General features: G+C 39.9%; 1 protein-coding gene across 1 annotated transcript; it reads left to right on the plus strand.

The window, feature by feature from the left end:
* Positions 1 to 1,109: 1,109 nt before the first annotated feature.
* On the plus strand, positions 1,110 to 2,258 carry LOC124287083 (neuronal acetylcholine receptor subunit alpha-2-like). The gene has a single exon (XM_046723562.1). It carries the CDS (start codon positions 1,110 to 1,112, stop codon positions 2,256 to 2,258), a length of 1,149 nt encoding a protein of 382 aa, XP_046579518.1.
* Positions 2,259 to 18,634: the final 16,376 nt, after the last annotated feature.

Genomic DNA, 18,634 nt, shown 5'->3' on the forward strand with positions numbered 1-18,634 from the left:
AGTGTGGGGGAGAGATCGTATCATATAAAGGTGGGCATGCTTTAAATACGATGAATAATGAAATTATGGGGTAGTATGTGATTGGATATAGATGTAATAAACCGATGGAAATGTGTATCGGAATTGACTGAAGTATTTATACGTTTTAAATCCTGTTTCGTTTAACGATTCGACTTTTAGACGTAACCTCGGTCAGCCAGTTCACAGGCTTCTCGTCTTCCTGAGTTTTAGCCGATTTACTCGTAATAAAGTTATTATAGTACGCGTTTATGGCTTCTGATTGATCATTATTACCATGCGTGTATGTTGCATTAATTAATTGTAGGCATGGTGATCGTTAATGGGTTTATTAGCCAATTATATATTTGGCCCGCCTTGGCCCGGCCCGGCCCGACTTTTAGGCCATCCCTATTTGCATACTATTCTGGATCATTTTCCGCCCAGTCTCCCTGGACGGTAGTTGGCACAAACAGAATTATCAACTCGACATGGTTGACCAGAAGGGAATTTATCTTCCTATTTGTCGGCTGCTTTTTATTCAGTCGGTCTATTTGGGTGTTTTTTGTGAGCATGGTGTAGTGCATTTTATACAGACCTGAGTGGTGAATAGAAAAACCAGCAGAAATTCGAGATTGGTCTTCTACGAAATAAATATTTTGAACTCATTGAACGAGTCTTAAGGTATGTACTCTGTGCACATTTCCGTAGATTGAAGTGACGTGATTCTCACCAGAATCATTATATTATAGCGTATTATTCCCTGAAATTCTGCATTACCCCTAATGGAGGGATGACACAATCATTTACCACGCCTAGTCACGAATACAAACAACATGGGCATATATTTGAGATTGATTATTCTCGGGCAATAATGTTTTAAATGCATAAAACGGGTCTTTCGGTTTTAAGTCCTGTACATTACCTGAAACTACAGCAGACTAAAGTCCTGGAGTTCTCGTCAGGACCATGATGTGATCAGTCTGTTGATGAGCGCTGCCTTGTCATACGGCATTGTGTCGGAATGGAAAGGGAACTGTTGCTTTTTCTTCTGTGTTCTTCAGTCATGTGCAATGTCACCTTCCTTTCTCCAAGAGATTTAGTGTTAGAATATGTCTCCAACCACAATCCCCCTCGATCACCCAGTGCCTATTTCCAAGTCCATTCTGGAAGTGTCTGTCAACTTTAATCTGCTTCATATTGAAGATCTGGACGAGACAAAACAAATGTTGACCACCACTGGATGGTTCTTCTTCAGGTGGACCCTTCAAGGATTGTCATGGGATGAAACTAAATTTCAGAATATCTCAAGGGTTTCGGTTTTACCAAAGGACATGTGGTTGCCAGATTTAGTGTTGCTCAATGCAAATGACAACTATGGCCGTCTTGGGGGCGAACATCAACCATGTACTATAAGAAACAACGGAACTGTGGAGTGGTACGCCATAGATCGCCGCTCAACTACCTGTATTGTAGATGTCACAAGCTTCCCGTTTGACAAACAACGGTGTTCCTTGGAGCTGTCGCAATGGATTACAGACACCTCAGAGGTAGATTACACATTTCACAATGTACCCATATCCTATAACACAGTTAAAGAAAATGGAGAGTGGGAGGTTTTGGATACGTTCGTAAAAGAATATCACATATACGACGGTTTATATCAGGTCCTGGAACTGGGACTTATCCTTGGTCGACGTCGAGCTTACTACATACTTACTGCAATTTTGCCAGTTTGCATCCTATCCTGTCTCAATCTAATGGTGTTCCATGTGCCCCCGGAGTCAGGAGAGAAGATGAGCCTGTGTGTGTCTGTGATGTTGGCCTATGCAGTGTACCTGACATCCATCAACTCAGTCTTACCCTCTGTGTCCGACCACGTGGCTCTTTTCAGCGTTTACCTCCACTACATGTTTGTCCTCAAGGCTCTGACTGTTGTGGCGTCAGTCTTTGTCCTACACCTTCACTCAGCACTGCCCAAGTCGACAATTAGAAAACGGCTGACAAAGCATCTTTCTCCCAATCCAAAGAAAGCTACACCAGGTGCCTTTGTGGCTGATAATACCGACGAAGCAAATAACCTGAATGGTGAATCTGTGAAAACTAACAAAAATGCTGAAGACTTAAAAATCTTGCTGGAACAAGAGCAATGGGTTGACATTGTCAAAAAGGTGGACCTTCTGTTCTTTTGTATTTTCTTAATGCTGTTCATTTTGTCGACAGGTGGATTTTTCTGCGCAATTGCATCCACTCAAGAGTAATTTTGCATTTGTGATTCTTTTAGTTATACAGTAATATGACATGTCTGTTGTACTCGTCAAAATATTGCCAGCTTGGCTGGGGATAGCCGACCTACGCAGCCTACGTCCCTGGGAACTGCAGACCGAAGCAGATTGTTAGTCGTTCATCTGCCTATAAAAGCAGACATGACAGGCAAACAGAGCAGAGCAGACAGCGAGGAGAAGACTGGACGAACTAACCTGTCAATCCAGCCCAACTCCTGATCACTTCGCCGCCTTCCCTTTGTAGCCATTGTTGGACTCTGCAAGTTGAGTGTTCACTTTTCGCCCTGCCCTACAAGTTGTACTGTAAGAAATAAAACTACCATTCTTTGTTTGACACTACGCTTCGTGTTGTCCCAAGGGATCCGGAGGTGTTACACAACCGCCTTGACTAACATATCACTAAAGGTGAGGTGAGGTGAAATGGGGTATAATAAAGCACTTAAGAATATTTCGCTCATATGACGACGTGCATGCGTGTGTATGTGTGGCTGCTTGTACTCGCCCTGACTAAGCTGGTTTTATAGTGCTAGCTCACTGAGATACCATGCCGCAGTGAAGCATGAATACCCCACTCAGACACATTATACTGACTCCGAGCCGACCCGTCCTTGTTGTACCCAGTAATCCCGAGCGCCAGGCAGGGACCAACAAGTACTATATTTTAACGTCTTTTGGTATGACGCGGCCGGGGGTCGAACCCGCGACCTTCGGCTCACTTCACTAAAGGAAGGTAATATGAACTTCGAACTATTTTTGTCAGTTACTGAGGGAAGTCATGATTAAATAATGATACTATAATAACAGAATGCGATAATGCAGCTACTACAACATTCAAAGAGTGTGTCGGAATACATTTTGTGTGGAAAACTCTCGAAAAATGTTTATTCTTGGTTTAGTCCCCATGGTCCCTAGTATGGGGATCTACCTTCAGTCGTTGGAAATCTATAGCCTGCTTTTTATATTGTATTGTCATTTATAGTTCCAATATTTTAGATTTAATTGCTAGTTTTAAATGGATATTTGTGACACACCAGTAGTTTTACTGTTCTTCGTCAACAGTTTTTTTAATGTCTTACTTTATTGACCTATAATATAATTATAAACTATTCTCGTCACGATATGGCTGAAATATTGCCGATGTGACGATACATATTGACTCACTCACTCATTCTTGGTTTGGTTTTTGATGCTTTCGCCATGTTATCTGGTACAGTTGTTGTGCAACAATCTTTCAATGCCTGTTGTGTTATTGCAGTGGGGTATTACAGTGTGATTCCATGATCCAGATTGACAACCAACTCAGAACATGTGACTGATCCCCGTTTTTCTCAATATGTTTGCTTATTTGGTTTTGTCAGAATGGTTATACATCTACTGTGCTTTCAAATGAAACGCTTTTTATTCAACACTTTAAACGTTGGTTATATATTCGGTTTGCACTGTTTAATAAGCACTACTACATTGGAAACACACAATGAATTTTCTCGTGTGTGCGTCTTTCAGATATTGTCACTAAATATATTTTCTTTAACCTATTGGTCCATTACCACTAACGGTTCAAGTTGGATATGTTATGAAACAAACAAATGTCTTTTCATCATAATAAATCATTTTTTCTTAGTGTGTTGTGTTTCACTTTTCTATTCTTAATGTGTGAGTGAGTGATGAATTTAGTTTTACGCCGCTTCCAGCAATATTCCAGCAATATCAGGGCGGGGATTACCAGAAATCGGCTTCACACACTGTACCCATGTGAGGCTGATGTGTAAGGGACTGTGTGCACTTATACATAGTTCAACTGCAACGTGTTACTTCACAAACCTTCCTCAACTGAAAAGTGATCAATACAAGACTGATCGAAGGCATATCTTTTGCACACAAATGCCAGTATTTACAAAGCTCTCAGGACATGTTTGGTTATTTCCTCAATTAATGGAATGGAAGTAATATCTTTAATAGTGTTTATTTAAAACCCATAACAACATGGTGTTTACAAACCTGTTTGTCATCCATATTCATCAGCATGTCTGTCAACCAATAACCTCAGTAGGTGGCAGGGTGAGGGAGTGAGTGAGTTTAGTTTTACGCCGCACTCAGCAATATTCCAGCTATATGGCGGCGGGTAGGTGGCAGGGTAATTGAAAGGGCACAAAACCAAGGAAACGTAATCGTGCAACATTTTAAACCTGTTTCAGCTGCGTAGAAGATTCTTTCATCTCCGTTGATGATAAGTATATCTGCGCAGAGTTTCATATGCGTAGATTAGAGAGAGAGAGAGAGAAGGGAAGAGAGAGAGAGAGAGAGAGAGAGAGAGAGAGAAAGAGAGAGAGTGTGTGTTTGTGTGTGTTTTATATCACAAAATGTTTGTTATGTTGGCATTTTTGCTCTGATAGGTTTTACATTACATTTAATAATAACATGATAACTGGAAGAGCCATAACACCATGTAGTTATCGATTAGACCTGAATAATCCGTGGAAAGATCCCTTCTAATCATAATGTGGAACCCAGCGCTTCAGCTCGCACGAACCACACCGTGTAATCCTCAAACCGTGAGGTCACAAAAATAAACAATGCAGCTGAGCCTTCGAAAGGGCTGTATTTGGTAGTCTTTGTTTTATCGGCATTCTTGCAGTTCGTTAGTCAAAAATGAAGCATTCATAATGAAGCGTCTATACCGAAACGTCGCTCTGTGCAATAAAAAAAAAGTTGTCATCCATAAAGTTGTACGTTTCATGATTTGGTAACGTCATTGGCAACCACATCGCCTCTTACGACAACCATGGGTTACTGAAGAACAATTCTAACCCGGATCTTCAGAGAGTATCAACACAAACGATGCAGGCATGGGCGGTTGTGAGTAGTTACCTGAGTTCCAAATTTAAGTCTTAATTATTAGAAAATGGGGTCCGTATCCCGCAAGTGACTCCACAGAAAAAGTAAATCCAACATGTAATACTTGATAAAGTTAACCTCTTTCTGTAAGGGATTGAAAATTTACAACTCCATTTTATGGAACATTTGAGAAATTCTGAATAAACACTTTTGGAAATATGCTATGTGATTTCTTTGTCATCTAAACACCAACAAATAACTCCCTCATCTCACAACCATGTGTATATGCAATATCGGAATCCAAGCTTCGTCCGATGGGCACTTATCATCTCATAGTGGATACATAGAAAGGACGTAAAAAATGCAACTGAGGACAATGCATTAAAAATATATGGGCTCATTCTTCTGTATGAAAAGTACTTCATATTTTCCATATCCAAACATAACCTTACACAATCTATCTTTAAGAAGAATGTAATGATAGGTATACTTTACTACAACTAAATAAGAACACACAATTGATGTTATAAAATGTAAACTACACTTTGAATAAGACCACTTCTGTTATATCTAGACTTCCGTGAATTACCAAAACTCTTATGCAGGAAAGGCGTTGCTGAATTTGTACGACATATACATAAATAGAGCATCCGAATGCTTTGGGACGCAGCGATACTTGGGCAACTAAATACAACAATAATTTATATGTGAGCTCACGCGTTGGCGTGTGAGATAGTTACCTTTCTTAATATGTATTTCGTCATGGGCAGTTTGATTCATTTGAACTGAACCCACGCAGGAATGTTTAACAATACATTCATTGACATACTCTTTGATTGCATACACACTTTAACATATACATATGCATTTAATTTATGTATTTAATCAACATTGCGTAATTTAAAATGTTGGTTATATTTAAATCAGTTGACACCATACAATACATCACGTGCTTGATAACGGCGCTAGTACCTACACCGAAACGTGGCACTCATTGCAATAAAGAAGTTGACTATCCATAGAACTTGGTATTCCAACATAGAAAATAACCAAGAGAATCATCTATTAGTGGCCATCTTTATTCGAAGTATGTCATCAGTGAAATTGCCGGTTAATTATACCGCTGGTACTGTTTGGATTCGTTGATTCCTCGTTGATTACATGTGTGTAAAGATTGGGCGTAAAACATGCGGACAAGGAGTAAGGATCCTCATGGGCACCATTTGAGCTCCCCTTCCTTTTTTATGCAAATCGATCAGAATTTTCGCTTGCAAAATCAAAACAAGGTAATTTAAGAGATTTAACATAAGCTTCATGTATATCGATAACCTAATATCGTTCCATAACCACCAAGTAACCGATTACCTTCGACTGATTTACTCACTTGAACGAGACATTAAGGAGACTGTATCATGTGGTTTCATACTTTGAACTGTGCATACAGATTCAGAGTGACAACAAATCCCCCACAAGGCCCTTTGACAAAAGTGATGATTTCAACTTTCAAACAGTCCCTTTTCCCTACTGTCGAGCAATATTCCAACAGTTCCAGCCTTCGGTGTTTACATTTCATAGCTTGTGGGGTACAATCCAGCATATCCCTTTTACGAAGATTTCAAAAAGCCATAAGAGTTTTGCTCAGAAGTAGTTCGATCAAGGTCACGATATTCAAGGCCTCAATAAAGCTTTCAAAGAGTTTATGATAGTCATGTGGAGGATTTCAAAAGTTCAAAATTTCCTTATTTTGGCTTGCTCCATGCGTTGCCGAATTTATTCAGGTGAACAGTTGATCAGCCTTTGCATATGTTTGTGACGGGTGCCACTGGTGGAGCAGGATACGGTCAACTTTTCGCGAACACCTGGTATCATTGTTTAAACATATCTATTCGTGAAAAATGAATGGATTGGCAAACAAGCTACAAGCTTATATTAATGCCGCTCCAATACAATTTACAAAGGTAAATAAACCAAACTTGTCATGCAAGATAATCACATGACAAACCACAAGGTTAATGTGCAGATATATTTCTTAATGCTGACATTTCTTCAACAACATTTGGTATCAAATCTACAAGAAGCAGTGATGAGGAGGTCAATAGCCTTTAAGATTGCTTGGTTATCAAGATCAGATATTTCACTATTCCATATAGAATTGTCTTTAAGCTATGTCCATTTTTGTAACATAACGCATCATTTCTTAACATAGCGGAGTTTGGACAGGCAAGAAGCTAGTGTGGTGTATCTTCACAAAGCCCCGCACGAACAGGGCGGATCATTTGAGATATCAAATTTATGATAATTTAGATCACTACCGCCTAAACATAGAAGCTCTTTACTGACATAAATAGCAACTCCACCTCCCCTTGTAGATGTATCTTTTCTAAATAGTTTGTAAAAACCTGTTTTTAAAATATCTGCATCTAAAATATCAGAATGTAACCAGGTTTCTGTGCAACAAATAACATCACAGACTTTGAATTCTATTCCTATAACACATGTACTAACTAGACACTGACTGACTGACTGAGTTTGGTTCTACGCCGCTTTTAGCAAAATTCCAGCAACATCACGGCGGTAACTAGACACTAAAGTGATACAAAGAGAAAAATAATATAAAGAAAAATGTCCCCAAAGATGAACAAAATACAATAAAAATCTGAAAATGAAAAGAGCTTACAGGTTACATCTGGTATCTTCCCTATTTGATAGTGATTCATAAACACATACTCTGTCATCGTATCTCATTTTGTCAATCACTGGATTGTCTGGTCCAGATTAGATTTTGACAGACGGCGTCAAACAAATATATTCTCATGATATTGCTAGAATTGTATCGACTCTGCTTCTAGAAAAATATTATGTATGGATGTAGAAAGGGCTTTGGTTTTTCTATTTACAATGCAGCTTATTTGCAGTGCTGATTTCTGAATTTTGAAAGACATAAGCATGCAGAAATGACTGAAATTACTTAACAGTTTTCAGCACTGCTATAACAGTGTAATGTTCCCCTGTCCCCAAGGAAATGTAGTCTTAACGATTGGTTCAAAACGCCGTATGAAGTAAACTTGGCAATCAAGACGAGCGTACATCCACACTGACGGATTATTGACTTGGGACATGCATGTTGTCTTGACGCTGAACACATAACGCCTATTAGCTTAAACTTGGGAATGAAGGTCGGTGTATATCAACACCAACTGAGATAGACTTTCAGTACTCACATTACTGAGTGACTGAGTGAGGTTAGTTTTACGCCCCACTCAGCAATATTCCAGCTATATGGCGGCGGTCTGTAAATAATCGAGTCTGGACCAGACAATCCCGTGATTAACAGCATGAGCATCGATCTGCGCAACTGGGAACCGATGACATGTGTCAACCAAGTCAGCGAGCCTGACCACCGGATCCTGTTAGTCACCTCTTTCGACAAGCATGGGTAACTGAAGATCAATATTCTAACCCGGACCTTCACGGTTATACATTATTGGATAATAGCCACAAAATATGTTGGTTGGCCCTATTTAAAAAGTCACAAGTATATATATTAAAAATATAACGTTTTTTTGAACTATGGCACTAATAACGCTTTTATGATTTTTTTAATAGACTTGTTTTAATATGCTTTATAAATGATTTAATCAAATATATGCTATTTATCTCCTTTAATGTCAGTTACAAGAAACGAACCGGTGGCTTTCAGCATCTTATTTAGCTGTAATGTGACCTTTATATATTTGACAAAACGTCGTATCCGGGTGATCTCCCACATGTGTGAAGTCCATTTCCACTGTCCCCCAGATATTGCTGGACTATTGTTAAAAGCCGCGTAAAACTAAACTCACTCACTCACTTGTTCCTAAGACAACCATGACCTACAGCGTCATGGATGAAAGTCTTTCAACAGACTGTCAACCTTCAGTTATGATAAACCTTCAATCTTTAGCTTTGCCCGATATTATCATTTTCCCAGTTTTATCTCACTAATGGCATGTCCAACTATGCGATAGTATCCATGTGTTTATGGTCCATGATAATTGACCAATATTTTAAAATGTTGTCACGCAGCTTGGCACTGAGGCACATCAAGTGTTTTCTGTTCCTGAAATATCTGCACTTTTCTTCTGCTTCGACGTCACTCATTAACGTTCTGATGTTTGGTCCATAATACTGTAACACTGTCTTGTAGAATCTGTGTGTATGAGTGCATAGCAAACACTACGACCATCATGTTAGTGCGGACTGTTTACGTTTCAATATTAGTAGTTTAAATCGTTTCCGGTTTTCGAAATTGGATTCAGGTTACCGTTTGCGATATTAAAAGGTCAGGATTCGTTTGGTGACGTTCAACAACGGTGTGGTATCTTATCATTGTGCAATTTGTCTCCGAAAGAGCATTGCCTGCTACGGCAACTAGTCAGTTCTGCTGTGTCGTGTCGGGTGTTGCAAGAATGGGAAGAGTACTGCCGTGGTTATTTATGCTTCCTTCAGTAATGTGCAATGTTACCTACCTTTCTCCAAGGGATCTAGTGTCAGAATATTTCTCTAACCATAACCCCTTGTATCATCCGGTGCCTATTTCCAAGTCCATTCTGGAAGTGTCTGTCAGCTTTAACCTGCTACACATTGGAAACCTGGACGAGTCAAACCAAATGCTGACCACCGCTGGATGGTTCTTCTTCACGTGGACCCTTGAAGGATTGTCATGGGATACAGGTAAATTTCGGAATATCACAAGGGTTCCTGTTTTGGCTAAAGACATCTGGTTGCCAGATTTAGTCATATATAATGCCAACAACAATTATGGCCGTCTTGGGGCCGAGCATTTACCAGGCACTATTACGAACAATGGAACTGTGGAGTGGTATGCCGCAGATCGTCGCTCAACTTCCTGTACCATAGATGTAACTAACTTCCCATTTGACAAACAACGGTGCTCCTTCCAGATGGCGCAATGGGTTACAGACGTTTCACAGGTGAACTATACATTTCACAATGAGCCCATAACCTGTATTTCTATTATAGAAAATGGAGAGTGGCATGTTTTGGGTACGTTTGTGAAAAAATATTACTCGCATGAGGGCACGTATCAGGTCCTGGAATTGGGACTTATCCTTGGTCGACGTCGAGCTTACTACATCCTTACTGTCGTTTTGCCAGTTTGCATTCTGTCTGGTCTCAATCTAATGGTGTTCCACGTGCCCCCGGAGTCAGGAGAGAAGATGAGCCTGTGTGTGTCTGTGTTGTTGGCCTATGCAGTGTACCTGACATCCATCAACTCCTTCTTACCCTCTGTGTCCGACCATGTGGCTCTCTACAGCGTTTATCTGAACTGCATGTTTGTCCTCAAGGCTCTGACTGTTGTGGCGTCAGTCTTTGTCCTACACCTTCACTCAGCACTGCCCAAGTCGACAATAAGAAAACGGCTGACAAAGCATCTTTCTCCCAGGCCCAAGGAATACACACCTGGTGCCTGCTCAGCTGCTAATCTTCAGGAAGGAAATGGGTGCAGAGATGAGAAACAAAGCAATGACGTCGATGATGTCACAAACGACCTGACTTTCAAAACATTTATTATTACAATTGAGCAGATAAACGTAACGTGTTTTGTGGTTTGAAGTTCCATCTCAACTTCCCCTTTAAGTTTGATCTGACGAGGAAATGTAGTAACACAACGAGTGACGGTATATTTGCATGGAAAATACTTAGAGGGACATTTTATCTTAAGTTTATACAGATTCTTTTAAAAGTGGTGACCAGGGTGGATTACGGCTGTGGCGTCTATCTTTTCTGAAAGTGCCTCGAGAACTTCAAAAATCAGGGAAGTGCAGCTTTAACTCCGTTAGAGACAGCGTGACATATATTGTCTCAAACTAAAGTTAGCAGCGACTAAACTTGAAATGGGGCAAGTTGATTGTCATACAGTAGGGGAGATTAATAATTCGCTTGAGAAAAATAAAATAATTAAACTTGCTCAGCATAAACTGTATTTTTGTGGCTATTTAAGCTACTTGTTACAAATAAAAGCATTTATGTTGTTGAAAATGTCTTACTTTGTTCATTACACAACCTGTCCCTCAACTGGACGATTCCAAGTGATTTCCAGGAAAAAGGCCTCTTCACACCTTGTGTTCTTGCGTGCCAAAAAGTCCGGTTTTAAAACTCTTGTCAGTCGTGCTAGAATGAAGATACAGCTACCCTGTTTTCAATTGTGCGGTGCTTTATCGTTGATTAAAGACCTCTAAATGTTCAATTTACAAACCACACGCTAACGCGTTCTGTTTATAAATTACATTTAGGGGTCTTAAATCAACGCTAAAGGACCGCAAAATGGAAAACAGAGTAGCTTTATCTTCTAAGTGATGAGACCTGATGTTGGTATTAGGAGGTTTATACTCCCATCCCGTGAGTGAGTGAGTGGTTTGGGTTTTACGGTGAGTTTCTTCAAACATTTTTACCACACCAAAAGAGGCTCTTTGTACCTTTATGAATAACTATTTAATGATGATGAGACCTGATGTTGGTGTTAGGAGGTTTATACTCCCATCCCGTGAGTGAGTGGTTTGGGTTTTACCGTGTGTTTCTTCAAGCAATGTTACCACACCAAAAGAGGTTCTTTTACCTCTGTGAGTGATCTAGTCCAAACCCTTTTTTGGGAAATGTTAACATTGTAATAGTTCATTGAGACGAGCATCATGTCACGCTTGTAACTAAGCCTGAAGGTGTCATCAAATGGCCTTCAAGTCATTCCAAGTTGTCAGTCGTGGGCAATCATCTTCCTCGGGTTTCGTCTGTCTTGTCTTCGCTATTAAATGTTTATCACAGACTGCAGAAGACGAAACCAAAATAGATGACAAGAGTCATGATACGTTCTACGCATTAACTACATGGCTTTAGAAAAACAACAGGGTCCAAAAAGCTTTTAAAAGTTATGAGCAGATCACGGTGTGTAAGTCATGTTATATCAGGAATGTTCAAAGCGGTGTCAAACTCAACTGACTCACTCAATCATTCACCCACTCACTCACTCACTCACTTATATGCCGAGTTATTGTACATGACTACATCAAGTTTGTTTTGTTGTTAAACGACACACTCAGCAATATTTCAGCCATATGGTGGCTTTTTATAAATAATCAAGTATTGCCAAGACACTCCAGTGATCAACATCAAGAGCATGGATTGGGATACGATGACGCAATTTGGATTACATGAAAAGTGTCAACCATGCCTCTCATGACAAGCATGGGTTGCTGAAGACCAGCTCTAATCCGGATAATAATGTACATTTCATCACCTAACGGTGAAGACTGACCATGGAAATCTACTCGATTACGTAAAGACGAACACATCAACATGTCATGCCTTGTATACTATTAGTCAACTTTTCCATGCCATGAAAGCCACCCGTCACTTCATGAATGATGGTCTGCGATAATTTCAATGTCAGTTCGACGTTATGATCACTTATTTTTGCATAATTCATATTTATATGTTTGTTTATTATAGATTATTATTTTGCATATGCTACAAATGCAATGAGTTACTATGTCCGTTGAGTGGCCCAAGACTTCAAATAATGCCCCTCTCACAACCACGTTACGCATATTGGCATGTCTTGATTAAATTAAATCCATATTTTGGGGGAAATGTCATGACACAGACCTAATTACTACTATTTGAAAATAAAAGCAGCAAAGCCCTTTCCACATGCACAAGATACCTCTGCCAACAACACATCGACAACATCCTGAAGATGTGTTTTCTGATTACCATCAAATAGAGATGATATCAGGTGTTATCCGTCAGGGACAGAATGGGTTTAATCCAATTCTAACATATGTTATATTATGTTGTCTCTCTTTTCAGCTTGTGGAGTCTTCCAATGACAACATCACACACTGGTTTAACCCACTCTGGAAGACTTTCAAACCTTCTCTTTTCTCCTTCGGCCCGTTTTGTAAATTGACCTCCAAGGAAGTTGCTGCTCAAATGAACTCAGACGAAAAGACGGCCAGTTCCTACATGCTTTACACTAAAACACCTCGAGGAATGTATTACACAATTTCATTTAGAATATGTGAGGTGGTATTGATACTTAAAGCCATACACCAATCAAACGTAACGCGGAATACAAAGGTTCACTTTGAGAAGTGATCGTATGCTAAACAGGAACATCTTTTGTCGTTGGGCACAACTGACAGATTCAGATAATACCATCATTGGAAGAAATTGTGTCTTAAGAAGATATTTAGATAATCATCTTCTTCATGTACGGTTAGAATTCTCTTAAAACTTATTTTCCATCAAATATGACACATCTTAAAGCGACACAAACATTTCCAAGAAATCTAAGCCGACAGTACCGACAATTGTATATTTTCACTTGTGTCACAAGCATATGTTTATGAGTCGCTATAAAGAAATTGCTGAGACCGGGTGTTCAAAACAAGGTGATAATGTACTGCCCTGCCAGTGAGAAAGTGAGTTGTTTGTGTTTTGTAGCCTGCCCCATCAGTGACATTCATCAGAGTCAGAAACACATGCAACGACAAAATGTTCACCTGAAAAAGGGAACATATCAAATTTATAGAAGCTATGAATGCTTCGCTTCTTATTAAAGCACGTCTGTGCGAGATTCGCATGTCGCTCTTTGAAAATTAATTTATCCGAAAACATATGTGAAATGCTGACACCAACAATTTTCTTTTTTCAACATCATTTTATTATCAGTCACATAAGGTAATAAAGAGTACCAGATACTACTGGTGTTGAGATATGGTGAAGAACCGATTGCCCAAAAGGCTCACCACAGAAATTTCCCAGTTCAAAATGGAAAACATTAAATTTAATGAGTGAGTGATGAGTGAGTTTAGTGTTACGCCGCACTCAGCAATATTCTGTTTCTATAAATAATCGAGTCTGGACCAGACAATCCAGTGATCAACACCATGAAGATCGATCAATTGGGAACCGATGACATGTGTCAACCTAGCCATCGAGCCTGACCACCCGATCCCGTTAGTCGCCTCAAGCGACAAGCATGGGTTACTGAAGACCAATTCTAACTCGGACCTTCACGGGTTTCAGTTTCATGAATGTTGGGTGCTACTGGTAGGACATGACACGCTGACCCTTATCGCGAACCCCTGGTGTCATCACTGATTTCTAGCGGTCCATTCATACATTTTGTCAAACCTATCTTGACGGAATCTGATTCTAAGGAGAGTCAAGGCTGGGTATTCTTTTGCAATGACGTGCATATATATCAATATTTGCAAACGGAAAAGATAGCTAATGCAGTTTTCCTTTTACAAAAAAACAATATCAAAAGGCACTAAGCCACCTTGTTCTGTTTTGTCAAGAAAGAATTTAGTTATTGGCGTATTGTTCGAACAATCACTTTTCAGCTGTAAATATACTCAAAGAACTTAGTTAAGCAACCCCTGACAAATCTCACGATTGAATGAGCCCCGATCATAACCCATTTGGGCATAACTGGAACATGGTTGGTCGTCGTGTGCAACAAAGGGATCCTCCTGTACAGAACCTGGCACAATTGGAAGTTGTTATACACGGGGAATGGCGTACACTGCCCTTTCAGAGGATCAGGAGGCTGACAGGGGGTATGAGTAGGACAGTGCTTGCTGTCATACAGCAGTCACATGGAGGTTACACTCGGTATTGACCTGGAATCGTGCTTTTCCATCGTGGTCACCACGAGAAGTTTTATGTACGTGTTGAAATCCTTTCATTGCAAAAATACAGGGGGTGCTTAATTAATTAAATTCTTTGTGTATATATTGACGTGATCACTGTTACATTTGAAGTTGACCCGTGAAGATCCGGTTAGAATTGGTCTTCAGCAACCAATGCTTCTCTTAAAAGGCGACTAACGGAATCGGGTGGTAAGGCTTACTGACATGATTGACACTTATCATTGCATCCGAAATGCGAAGATCGATGTTCATGATTTTGATCACTAGATTGTCTGGTCACGACTTGATTATGTACAGACCGCCGGAAAAATTGCTACGTGCGGCATCAAACAACAAACAAATATCTTTTACTTTGAGAAGTAAGAGTCAGCAACTTTTAAGTCCCAGCATAGTCACAAGAGGTCACCTAAACATAAATCGATGGCTCATAGATATGCAGCATATCATCATAACTTGACGTCATTTGTCTTAGTCTGGTCAAGACTCGATTACTTAATACCGTTCTGAAATAGCTGTTCTTTAATTTCCGGTGTCCATCACTCCAATGGTATGATGCTTTCTTTTTGTCTCACGGTTGTATCGATTTGCCATTATGATGAGCAGTGCCATTCGACCCGCAGACATTACAATCTCATTTGTTGTTTATAATATCGCTTAAGACGCATCACTTAAACTAAAATACGACTTCATCAGACGGAAATTTAATCACGAATGTTTCTACGTCATCGTAAACTTTGTATAACATCTGAAAATAAACCCATTCCAACTTTTTATTGGATTGTTTAATCTCATAATACAAAAGAGTAAGTTACACTACTGTTGATTGATATGTTCTGGGCCTCGTACAGAGTGAGTGAGTTTACTTTTACGCCGCACTCAACAATATCCCAATGCAATCAAGCCAATGGTCGACAGCATGAGCATCGATCTAAGCAGTTGGGATACGATGACATGTGCCAACCAAGTCAGCGAGCCTGGACACCCGAACCCGATAGTCGCCTCTCACGACAAGCATGGGTTGCTGAAGATCAATTCTAACCCAGATCTTCAAGGGTCCTCGTACTGGAGTGAGGCGGGGGGAGGAGGAGAGAGAGAGAGTGAAATCATAAATGTACATTACATATGCACAAAAAAAACGTTAATTATGAAATTGTTTCGCTGTGACAAGTGCCTAAAATAATCAGGGATGTGAGACCTCTGGAAAACAAACAAGAAGAACAGTGGTTCTTCATCTCCTACTTTGTTTAGGTACTCACAAAGGTGTACATACCACTCGGATGTTAGGGATAGACACAACCTGCTCAAGGCTGAGCTTTACAATCATAGGTCGTTCCAGAAATTTAATGGTAGATAATCACAGAAACGGCTATTCTCAGTAAGTTGGGTTTTACGCCGCTTTTAGCAATATTCCAGCAATATCGCAGGGTGTCATCGGAAATGGGCTTCACACAATGTACCCATGTGGGGAATCGAACCCGGGTCTTCAGCATGACGAGCGAACGCCTTAACCACAAGGCTACACCACCGCCCCTCTAAGCTGGATAACACGTGGCCAACTCTTGTATTTCATGAATAAAATATGTTTACATCAAATCAGGTGCTGTCGTTATCGTCAAATTCCAAATTAAAACTCCTTTTGTGTTTCCTTTGTATACGCGTATATGTCGACAGGGGAACGAATTAAGAATTATACGAATTATGACCAAGACGAAGAAATACGTCGAGTCCAAACTTCTTCAGTTGGTTAATCAATAAACAGATTACTTTAAGAAATAAGTCGAGCAGCGATTGTAACTATACTATGATGGGACAAGCCCATAATGCCGGTTTATCCTGCTCACGGAAGTACATACAGGTGCATCTGGAATGCCAGATTGTCGGACAAAAACGATGTGATGTTGATGATTGGAAGAATTACGTGCGCTCTCCGACATAATGAGTGAGTGAGTGAGTTAGTTTTACGCCGCTTTAAGCAATATTCCAGCAATATCACGGCGGGGGACACCAGAAATGGGCTTCACACGTTGTACCCATGTGGTGAATCGAACCCGGGTCTTCGGCGTGACGAGAGAACGCTTTAACCATTAGGCTACCCCACCACCCTCTCCGACATAACGGTAGTTGATGAAAACAATGGGCAGACAAAAGGACAACAATGGACAGATAAAAAACCAAAAGCATTGCCTTGGAAGAATCAAGTCAAAACATTGCTTACACAACAGTCTCGTTTCCTGTTGACTGGGTTCCGTCCTATTGCACAACTTAGTACAATAACCAGTCCAGAATTTTTAGACCAATTCCTTTAACTGAACACATAAATATTTATCAGTATTATTTGATACATCTAAGCACTTGTACATTGCAACAATACGCTTCTTCTAATCCTTGCAAGCTCTGACAAACGGAAACCTGGAAATCGTGGAAATCTCAAAACGAGGCTCTGCCGCTAGAACAGTTTGGCGGCCTGGTACGGAACTGATATTATATCAATCACATTGTGCGTTACAGAACTGCTCTGAATAAGCGTAAAAACACTTAACAGGTGTAACAAGTGAGCCAGATGCATTATGAATCATTTTACGACCTCATCAAACAGGGTCAGTCTGTGACGTCTTAGTTACGGTCATGCTGCCTACACCTCGCCATAAAATATAGAAATACGATGTTATTAAAATTTACAATTAAAATTTATTTGTAAATACCATTTTCTTATGAAACAAGGAATTGGAATTCAGTGTAACCATAGTTGTTTGTGATGTCGATTTTCTCTTTCACGCGAGAAAATTCGGAACGGCTGAAAAGTAGGTCATTGTCTGAACAGGTTAATGAGACAAATGTTTCGGTTTGGATGTGACGGCAGACACGGCCGAGAGGATAACCAATTAAGGTTATAAATGTTGAAATATAGAGATTGTTTTGGCATAATGCAGTCTAAATACCCTAACGAAATGTTACTCTACACTTTCCAAAAGTGAAGTGGTCGAAAAGCAATAATCTTAAAAGATAATATATCTTGTCAGAACAGAGTGCCATGAAATCAGTCTGGGACACATTCATAATCGTCAGCTGATATCGCTTAAAATTTGTCTGAAAATATAATTCCGCGAACATATTCGTAAACAATTCAGCCATAACCACGACCCCTCAAACATCAAGACCTAAGCAACAGTACAGACATCCAAAACAACATCACCTAGAGTGCAACACCAACAATCAATACTCAAGACGAGGGAGTGAGTGAGTATGGTTTTACGCCGCTTTAACAATATTCCAGCAATATCTAGGAGGGGACACAAGACATGGGCTTCACACACTGCACCCGTGTGGGAATCGAACCCAGGTCTTCGGCGTAACGAGCGAACGCTTTAACCACTGGGCTTCGCCACCGCCCCTACTTAAGACGAACAGTATCCTTCAAATTACATGTTCATAAAACACGTTTATATAACACCCCTGTCAGTTCCAAATGTACGAATGCCCAATAGTATATTAAACATGATTTTATGCACACATATAGTATAAGTAAAGTAAAATTAGGTGTTAAACATCAACAGAATTTAGTCACGGAATAGTGGAGATTTTCATTCCATGTAGTTGAGCTTCCCGCTTTACTATCTGCTGTTGTGCCTTGACAAAACGGCCTAAACACCCTTTTCAGAATACAATTCGTGATATTTTGTGAGGAATAGTCGAGCAACTGTTTATTCCACCCACCCAAAATGAATGAATAAATGAATAAATTAGTAAATGAATGATTGAATAAATAAATGATACCTATGTTTATTCCCTTCACCCCAAAAT

The sequence above is a fragment of the Haliotis rubra genome, unplaced genomic scaffold (genome assembly GCF_003918875.1).
Source record: "Haliotis rubra isolate DU_JTF1 unplaced genomic scaffold, ASM391887v1 Scf4, whole genome shotgun sequence".
NCBI classification, from domain to species: domain Eukaryota; kingdom Metazoa; phylum Mollusca; class Gastropoda; order Lepetellida; family Haliotidae; genus Haliotis; species Haliotis rubra.